At 39.1% G+C, this 10,685-nt stretch overlaps 1 protein-coding gene across 1 annotated transcript in view; it reads right to left on the bottom strand.

Moving 5' to 3' along the window:
* Positions 1-1,063: 1,063 nt before the first annotated feature.
* Positions 1,064-10,685, bottom strand: part of CENPF (centromere protein F) — a 140,806-nt gene continuing 131,184 nt past the window's right edge. Inside the window, exon 21 of the mRNA XM_063613910.1 lies at positions 1,064-1,123. Within this exon, the coding sequence (XP_063469980.1) occupies positions 1,079-1,123 (45 nt within the window). The 3' untranslated portion in view covers positions 1,064-1,078. The remainder of the gene's footprint in view (positions 1,124-10,685) is intronic.

Here is a 10,685-nt window from a genome sequence, read left to right as displayed (position 1 = left end):
CTGATCAAAGCACTTCATTAAACAGGTAAATCATTAATTCTGCAGTCCCCTGAGCATGATTTTCAGGGTCAAGGAGCAGATAAGTAGAGGTCTTGGAGGAGAGAAAGAATTCAGTATAGCAAAAGAAAAAAAAAGAGGCCATGATTCCTTTCTTCAAAGGAGATTACACTCTGCACAAGAAAAAACATTCAATCATCCTTTCAGAGTAAAGTAAGAATTTATATAAAACAAAGTACTCTTTTGCTTACACAGAGTAAGGAATAGTTTATAATTTAACATATATGACAAAGTCTATTTCTTACTATCAGCTTTCCCTTAAAATTCCACATTCCATAGGATGTAAGCTCACTTCTTAATTTGAAACAAATGATACTATTAATTCATTAAAGGTCAGTCTTAGTTGTTAATGTAAAGAGCTCTAAAAATCAGTTAATTCTCCAATGAATCCCATGAGATGACAAACTTCCTCATAAACGTGGAGCCTCTCATCCATTTAGCATCCTGGGCTTTAGTAGGAACAGCCTAGAATCACCAGGCATTTGAGGAAAGTCTCAATTGTCAAAGACAAAGGCAAAAATAAACAAGCGGGGAAAACTGAAAAAAAAAAAAAAAAAAAAAAAAAAAAAAAAAAAAAAAAAGACTGGCCTGAAAGAAGGAAACTTAAAAACTATCACTAAAAATCCACAGAGAAGGGCTTCTGAATCTCACCAGGATAGAGTAACAGCAACTGAATGTATCAATCTTCCTGCCTTAAACACCTAGAAAACCGGATATGAGACCAGCCTAGGCAACATGGTGAAATCTCATCTCTACAAAAATGCAAAAAAATTAGCTGGGACCGGGCACAGTGGCTCATGCCTGTAATCTCAGCACTTTGGGAGGCCAAGGCAGGCAGATCACTTGAGACCAAGAGTTTGAGACCAGCCTGGCCAACATGGCAAAACCCTATCTCTATTAAAAATACAAAAATTATCTGGTGTGGTGGCTCATACCTGTAATCCCAGCTACTTGAGAGGCTGAGGCACAAGAATCACTTGAGCGTGGGAGGCAGAGGTTGCAGTGAGCTGAGTTCAGGCCACTACACTCCAGCCTGGGAGTGTAGTGGGACAGAGTAGGACCCCGTCTAAAAAAAAAAAAAAATCAACAGATGAGGCGTTGCTTTTTGTAGATGAGCAAAGAAAGTGGTTTCTTGAGATGAAATCTACTCCTGGTGAAGATGCTGTGAACATTGTTGAAATGACCACAAAGGACTTAGGATGTCACATAAATGTATTTGATAAAACAATGGCAGTGTTTGAGAAATTGACTCCAATTTCAGAAGACATCCTACTGTGTGTAAAATGCTATCAACAGTATCACATGCTACAGAGAAACTTTCCTGAAAGGAAGAAAATTGATGCGACAAACTTCATTGTTATATTATTTTAAGAAATGGCCACAACTGCTCCATCCTTCAGCAATCACCACCCTGATCGGTCAACAGCTATCAACATCAAGGCAAAATCCTCTACTTGCAAAGAGAAAACAACGTGCTGAAGGTTCAGTTAGCAATTTTTAGCAATAAAGTATTATTTAAAGTATGTACTTTTTTACATCATGTTATTGCGCACTTAATAGACTACAGCATAGTATAAACATAACTTTTATATGCACTGAGAAACCAAAAAATTCATATGACTCACTTTATTGCAATATTCACTTTATTGAGGTGGTCTGGAACCGAACCTGCATTATCTCTGAGGTATGTTTGTACATGATCACCACAGAGAGTTTAGAAACACAAGAAGGCACAATGAGAAAAATAATATCACAGTAAACATTCCCACCCAGAGATAACAAAGTTTTTTTTTCCCTTTCAGTCTTTTATTTTTCTAGTCTTATGGTCTCAGGCTATAGTATGATATTGTCTCCTGATTTTTTAGTTTTTATTATATCATGAGCATTTTCCATGTCATTAAGTATTTTTTCAAAACATCATTTCTTTTGTGAAGATGTACCTTAGTCCATTTACCATTAATAAAATACTAATAATAAGGTTTCTACCCCAAACCTAGCCCCACTCCAAACACTTCTCATAATCATACCATAGTTGTAAAACACATGGTTGATGCAAAAGGTAACATCTACCTTAAGGTTTCAGTATGTAATTATTGCAATATGTCTCTTAGTTTTACAAATAAAAATTAAGGGTATAATCTAGAAAATTAAAGAAGTTGGAAGAGAATTAGAAATGTTGCCTTCCTTTCCCAAGTACTTTTTACTTTTCATATTATACCTGTCATTTCTGTCAGTTTCCATGCTACCATAAGCACACATGTCATAGAAATGGCATGTATATAGAAACTGACATAGAAATGACAAGTATAATAAGAAAAGTAAAAAAATACTTGGGAAAGGAAGGCATTATTTCTAATTCTCTTGATTTTCTCTTAGAAAAGTGCTTCTTCTCTCTTAAGTCCTTTTTCGACTTGAGTTTGTGACTTGCTTTAGAGTAGGCAAGGCCATAGCCTCCAGGACACAAAGAGATCATTCTAGCCTTGACTTTTTCTTAGTCAAGGAGGCAATTTGCCAACAAAATAAGCTAGGTCATTCATTCTCAGCTAACTGCAAGTAATGGTTTTCTTTAAAATTTGATCCAACCTACCCCAGACCAGACATAAAAATTAAATATAAAAATAAAATCTCAGTCAGATGCCATCTTGAGCTGTTGCTTTTTGTTTCAAACAAGAAAAGATGAAATGCACATTTTTTTTAAAATCTCAGGAGACAAGATTTAGGGAAAAGCATCTTAACTATTTCAACCCCCTTAAATATTTTTCCTTCCTAATAAAATACTTTGCACTAACTAAATGTTTATTGATAAGTGAATAAATGAAGGAAGGAATAAATCTCAGCATTTAGTGACGTGGAGAAACCAGAAACCAGAGGGCAAGAGTTGACTCACAAACTTTGGCACTGGGGAAAGAGATGGCAATTAGAAATGCCTATGTGCCCTGACCCCTCTGTTTATTAGTTTTGTTTTTGTGCAAGTCACTCTACATTTTTTTTTCCTGCATGGAAAAAAATAATCTTTAAGCCTCACTTTCTCCATCTGTAAAATTACATTATAATAGGCTTCACAGGGTTCTGGAGGTGACAGTTGAGAATATAATGTTTGTTCATATATGTTGTAAACCAGGGTCTCCAGGTACCAGTCCGTGGCCCGTTAGAAACTGGGCTTCACAGCAAGAGGTGAACAGTGGGTGAGTGAGCAAAGCTTCATCTGTATTCACAGCCACTCCCCATCACTTGCATTACCACCTGAGCTCCACCTCCTATCAGATCAGTGGCAGCATTAGATTCTCATAGGAGCACAAACCCTATTGTGAACTGCGTGTGCAAGAGATCTAGGTTGCACACTCCTTATGAGACTCTAATGCCTGATGATCTGTCACTGTCTCCCATTACCCCCACATGGGATTGTCTAGTTGCAGAAAAACATGCTCAGAACTCCCACTGATTCTACATTATGGTGAGTTGTATAATTATTTCATTATATATTACAATGTAATAATACTAGAAATAACATGCACAATAAATGTAATACACTGAATTATCCCAAAACCATTCCCCCTTGACCCCCTGGTCCATGGAAAAATTGTCTCCCACAAAACTGGTCCCTGATGCCAAAAAGGTTGAGGACTGCTGTGGTAAATAGCAGGGTGAATGGATTTTGGAGACCAGTGGACTTCGGACCACATTCTAGTTCCTCATTTTTCAACCATGTCCCCCTGGTCAAGTTACTCAAACTCAATAAGCTTGTTTTCTCACCAGTGAAACGGGGATAACATTGATTTACAATACTATGGGTTTTAAATGTCATGATATATATATGACATGTTAAAAAGAAGCCTGGCTTTTTATCAGCAGAAAGAGAACCCTCTTTACCATTCTCCTTCACAACCCAAACTGATTTGGGAACTGTCACTCATGCTCATCATGGGACATATAGCCCAAGTCAAGAAGTATTGGAGCCCAAGGCAACCAGAACTCTACAGTCTTCTTCCATAGTTTCCAGCCCCCACCTCTTCTTCAGTGCTGATCTTTTCCAGCCATTAAATACTCATTTTCTCTGGAATTATAATTGTTTAAACTTGTTAAAAATTGTTTAAATACAGAATAAATTATAATTATATTTCAAGAACTCTTGATGTTACAAAAGCCGGAAAAAAAAAATATTCGTATTTAATTTTGTTTTTGTTTCTTCCCTCTGCTAGTTTCCCAAGAATACAATAACTTTTACTTTTCATGACATAGGTATCAACCAGTAGAATTTTAGGAGACTCCTAGTATTTAAGCTCAAAGACATTTGACAGGTTTTAATAATGAAAATTTGTGTTCAAACTTTAATAGTCTCATAAGAAGTTTAAAGAGTCAACTTTAGAATTGTAGTTATGCTTCATTAATGAAATTATTACCAGCAGACACTATCTTTTCCAGCACATATTTTATAGAAAAAGCATAAATATTACAATGCTAAAGTATAATAGCAAATATATTAAGCTATGGTAGAGGGTACATTTTTTCAAAACATCATTTCTCTTGTGTAGATGTACATTAGTCCATTTACCATTAATAAAACATATTATTATAATTATACAATAATTATAATGTTGAAGTTGCTAAAGTGATTTAAGTTTTTTCAAAATATTTTTGCTTCCATTCACCCTCCGCTACAAAGTTCATGTCTATGTTTTCCAAAATATAGAGGAATTGAGCCCCAGTAGCCATCCCCTTCCGAAGGAGATCACCCATTCAGAAATCATGTAAACAATTGCAGGAAACGGTTTAATCCAGAATCATAGATTATGGTCTTCAAAGTCTTGTAATAGTTAATTTACACGCCAAGCAAAGAATGATCTTTGTGATAGCTTATTTCCAGAAAGCTGCCACCAGGTTTTTTTCCTCCCTATACAAGCATGCTATCCCCCCAACAAAAAATGAAGTCAATTCCCTCCCTCCTCTTGAAACTGGGCTGGATGGGAGACTTGCCTGATCAATAGAATGCAAACAAAAAAAAAACTGATGCTCTGAAGCCAACATGAACAAGGTAGAGGAATTCAAAATTCTTTTGATAATGTATATGTTCTTCACTGTGGTTTTGGAAACTAGAGAGTATTCAAACAAAAAAATATGAGCAGAAGTAACAATATAAAAATTCTGTTCTAAGATAATCTCCTGATGAAAATAACATACTGTATCATAAATGTATCCTCTACCATAGCTTACTGTATTCTCTCTTGTACTTTAGAATTGTAATATTTATGCTTTTAAATTCTTTTTATTCAACTCTTTTAGCCCTACTTGGAGACTATAAACGAGAAATTTTAAAACCCTGACTTTTAGACTTTTTCCAGCCTGACATGTCATTGATTAATGTAAATATTTGAAATTATATTTAAATATAAGAAAAAATATGGCCAGGTGCAGTGGCTCACGCCTGTAATCCCAGCACTTTGGGAGGCTGAGGTGGGTGAATCACCTGAGCTCGGGAGTTCAAGACCAGCCTGGCCAACATGGAGAAACCCTGTCTCTACTAAAAATACAAAATTAGCCAGGCGTGGTGGCGCATGCCTGTAATCCCAGCTATTCAGGAGGCTGAGGCAGGAGAATTGCTTGAACCCGAGGCAGAGGTGTAGTGAGCTGAGGTCATGCCATTGCACTCCAACCTGGGCAACAAGAGTGAAACTGTCTCAAAAAAAAAAACAAAACTTTATTTAGAAAACAACAGAACTTGCAGTATAGTTACAATGTCTGTCTATTGTATCACAATCAACTAGTCCATCAATAGTTTTGCTTTTTTTAAAGAAGGAAACTAGATATTGTTTTTATTTTCTTTTTCAGAGAATCTCTTTTTATTCTTTTATTCTACTTCAAAGGTCATTTGGCTGCATTTTAAATATATATTAAGAATAGATTAAGTCTGAGATTGACGAGATGTGTTAAAGTATCTTAAATTTGCATTTTTGCAATCACCTCTCAATCATTTTCACATATCAAAGCAAGCTTGCGAATTAACCAGTTGTTTTAATCCATGGTGCTCACAGACAGTAAAAGAACCTCCGATTTTCCTTTTTTGTTTTTTTGTCTTTTGTTTTTTTGAACAGAGTTTCACTCTTGTTGCCCAGGCTAGAGTCCAATGGCACAGTCTCGGCTCACTGCAACCTCTGCTTCCCGGGTTCAAGTGATTCCCCCGTCTCAGCCACCCAAGTAGCTGGGATTACAGGCATGCGCCACCATGCCCAGCTAATTTTTGTATTTTTAGTAGCGATGGGGTTTCACCTGGTCTCAAACTCCCGACCTCAGGTAATACACCCACCTTGGCCTCCCAAAGTGCTGGGATTACAGGCATGAGCCACCACACCCAGTCCAATTTTCGTTTTATAACACATTTTTACTACTGTCTCCAAAATCTTAAATACCTTAACTACTGTGTTTATTGGCTTAAATTCGTTAGGCTTTGGTAGAGGTGCTGTGTGCCACCACAAATTTCTTCTCTGTCATGTATGAAGCACAAGAAAGAATGCTATATAATTATTTTGTTTTGAAAATTAGTTTCAGGTTAGATCCACTTCAAAAGCTTGGGGCCCAACTTTGAAGTTTCTTCCACTTCAAAAGCTTTATCATGAAGTGTGTTATGGAGACAAACATACACACACACACACACAGAGACATGCATGTACACATGAAGGCATCCTGCATTTTTAGGTTTATTGATAATTACTTCCTGTGGTAAAAAATAAAAGCCATATAATAGGGAAAGTCAGTCTGAAAGAGAACTTGAAGAGATATAGAAATCAGGGAGGGGTGGAGCCAAGATGGCCGAATAGGAGCAGCTCCAGTCTACAGCTCCCAGCCTGAGTGACACAGAATACTGGTGATTTCTGCATTTCCATCTGAGGTACCGGGTTCATCTCACTAGGGAGTGCCAAACAGTGGGTGCAGGAGAGTCGGTGCAGTGCACCATGTGCAAGCCGAAGCAGGGTGAGGCATTGCCTCACTCGGGAAGCGCAAGGGGTCAGGGAGTTCCCTTTCCTAGTCAAAGAAACGGGCAACAGACGGCACCTGGAAAATCGGGTCAATCCCACCCTAATACTGTGCTTTTCCAACGGGCTTGGAAAAAGGCACACCAGGAGATTGTGTCCTGCACCTGGCTCGGAGGGTCCTAGGCCCACGGAGTCTCGCTGATTGCTAGCACAGCAGTCGGAGATCAAACTGCAAGGCGGCAGCGAGGCTGGAGGAGGGGTGCCCGCCATTACCCAGGCTTGCTTAGGTAAACAAAGCAGCCAGGAAGCTCAAACTGGGTGGAGCCCACCACAGTTCAAGGAGGTCTGCCTGGCTCTGTAGGCTCCACCTCTGGGGGCAGGGCACAGACAAACAAAAAGACAGCAGGAACCTCTGCAGACTTAAACGTCCCTGTCCGACAGCTTTGAAGACAGTAGTGGTTCTCCCAGCACGCAGCTGGAGATCTGAGAATGGGCAGACTGCCTCCAAAATGGGTCCCTGACCCCCGAGCAGCCTAACTGGGAGGCACCCCCCAGTAGGGACAGACTGACACCTCACTCGGCCAGGTACTCCTCTGAGACAAAACTTCCAGAGGAACGATCAGACAGCTGAATTTGCGGTCTCACAAAAATCCGCTGTTCTGCAGCCACCGCTGCTGACACCCAGCCAAACAGGGTCTGGAGTGGACCTCTGGCAAACTCCAACAGACCTGCAGCTGAGGGTCCTGTCTGGTAGAAGGAAAACTAACAAACAGAAAGGACACCCACACCAAAAACCCATCTGTACATCACCATCATCAAAGACCCAAAGTAGAAAAACCTACAAAGATGGGGAGAAAACAGAGCAGAAAAACTGGAAACTATAAAAAGCAGAGCACCTCTCCTCCTCCAAAGGAACGCAGTTCCTCACCAGCAATGGAACAAAGCTGGATGGGGAATGACTTTGACGAGTTGAGAGAAGAAGGCTTCAGAAGATCAAACTACTCTGAGCTACGGGAGGAAATTCAATGGCAAAGAAGTTAAAAACTTTGAAAAAAAAATAGATGAAAGTATAACTAAGATAACCAATGCAGAGAAGGGCTTAAAGGAGCTGATGGAGCTGAAAGCCAAGTTTCCAGAACTACGTGAAGATTGCAGAAGCCTCAGTAGCCGATGCGATCAACTGGAAGAAAGGATATCAGTGATGGAAGATGAAATGAATGAAATGAAGCAACAAGGGAAGTTTAGAGAAAAAAGAATAAAAAGAAACGAACAAAGCCTCCAAGAAATATGGGACTATGTGAAAAGACCAAACCTACATCTCATTGGTGTACCTGAAAGTGACGGGGAGAATGGAACCAAGTTGGAAAACACTCTGCAGGATATTATCCAGGAGAACTTCCCCAATCTAGCAAGGCAGGCCAACATTCAGATTCAGGAAATACAGAGAACGCCACAAAGATACTCCTTCAGAAGAGCAACTCCAAGACACATAATTGTCAGATTCACCAAAGTGAAATGAAGGAAAAAATGTTAAGGGCGGCCAGAGAGAAAGGTCGGGTTACCCACAAAGGGAAACGCATCAGACTAACAGCAGATGTCTTGGCAGAAACCCTACAAGCCAGAAGAGAGTGGGGGCCGATATTCAACATTCTTAAAGAAAAGAATTTTCAACCCAGAATTTGATATCCAGCCAAACTAAGCTTCATAAGTGAAGGAGAAATAAAATACTTTACAGACAAGCAAGTGCTGAGTGATTTTGTCACCACTAGGCCTGCCCTAAAAGAGCTCCTGAAGGAAGCACTAAACATGGAAAGGAACAACCGGTACTAGCCACTGCAAAAACATGCCAAATTGTAAAGACCATCGAGGCTAGGAAGAAACTGCATCAACTAACGAGCAAAATAACCAACTAACATCATAATGACAGGATCAAATTCACACATAACAATATTAACTTTAAATATAAATGGGCTAAATGCTCCAATTAAAAGACACAGACTGGCAAATTGGATAAGGAGTCAAGACCCATCAGTGTGCTGTATTCAGGAAACCCATCTCATGTGCAGAGACACACATAGGCTCAAAATAAACGGATGGAGGAAGATCTACCAAGCAAATGGAAAACAAAAAAAAGGCAGGGGTTGTAATCCTACTCTCTGATAAAACAGACTTTAAACCAACAAAGATTAAAAGAGATAAAGAAGGCCATTACATAATGTAAAGGGATCGATTCAACAAGAAGAGCTAACTATCCTAAATATATATGCACCCAACACAGGAGCACCCAGATTCATAAAGCAAGTCCTGAGTGACCTACAAAGAGATTTAAACTCCCACACAATAATAATGGGAGATTTTAACACCCCATTGTCAACATTAGACAGATCAACGAGACAGAAAGTTAACAAGGATACCCAGGAATTGAACTCAGCTCTGCACAAAGTGGACCTAATAGACATCTACAGAACTCTCCACCCCAAATCAACAGAATATACATTTTTTTCAGCACCACACCACACCTATTCCAAAATTGACCACATAGTTGGAAGTAAAGCTCTCCTCAGCAAATGTCAAAGAACAGAAATTATAACAAACTGTCTCTCAGACCACAGTGCAATCAAACTAGAACTCAGGATTAAGAAACTCACTCAAAACCGCTCAACTACATGGAAACTGAACAACCTGCTCCTGAATGACTACTGGGTACATAACGAAATGAAGGCAGAAATAAAGATGTTCTTTGAAACCAACAAGAACAAAGACACAACACACCAGAATCTCTGGGACACATTCAAAGCAGGGTGTAGAGGGAAATTTATAGCACTAAATGCCCACAAGGGAAAGCAGGAAAGATCCAAAATTGACACCCTAACATCACAATTAAAAGAACTAGAAAAGCAAGAGAAAGCACATTCAAAAGCTAGCAGAAGGCAAGAAATAACTAAAATCAGAGCAGAACTGAAGGAAATAGAGACACAAAAAACCCTTCAAAAAATTAATGAATCCAGGAGCTGGTTTTTTGAAAAGATCGACAAAATTGATAGACCGCTAGCAAGACTAATAAAGAAAAGAGAGAAGAATCAAATAGATGCAATAAAAACTGATAAAGGGGATATCACCACCGATCCCACAGAAATACAATCTACCATCAGAGAATACTACAAACACCTCTACGCAAATAAACTAGAAAATCTAGAAGAAATGGATAAATTCCTCGACACATACACCCTCCCAAGACTAAACCAGGAAGAAGTTGAATCTCTGAATAGACCAATAACAGGCTCTGAAATTGTGGCAATAATCAATAGCTTACCAACCAAAAAGAGTCCAGAACCTGATGGATTCACAGCTGAATTCTACCAGAGGTACAAGGAGGAAGTGGTACCATTCCTTCTGAAACTATTCCAATCGATAGAAAAAGAGGGAATCCTCCCTAACACATTTTATGAGGCCAGATGATACCAAAGCCTGGCAGAGACACAACCAAAAAAGAGAATTTCAGACCAATATCCTTGATGAACATTGATGCAAAAATCCTCAATAAATTACTGGCAAACCGAATCCAGCAGCACATCAAAAAGCTTATCCACCATGATCAAGTGGGCTTCATCCCTGGGATGCAAGGCTGGTTCAACATATGCAAATCAATAAATGTAATCC

Source organism: Symphalangus syndactylus, chromosome 19, assembly GCF_028878055.3.
Source record: "Symphalangus syndactylus isolate Jambi chromosome 19, NHGRI_mSymSyn1-v2.1_pri, whole genome shotgun sequence".
NCBI lineage: Eukaryota > Metazoa > Chordata > Mammalia > Primates > Hylobatidae > Symphalangus > Symphalangus syndactylus.
This window is presented reverse-complemented; position numbering and strand designations above follow the sequence as displayed.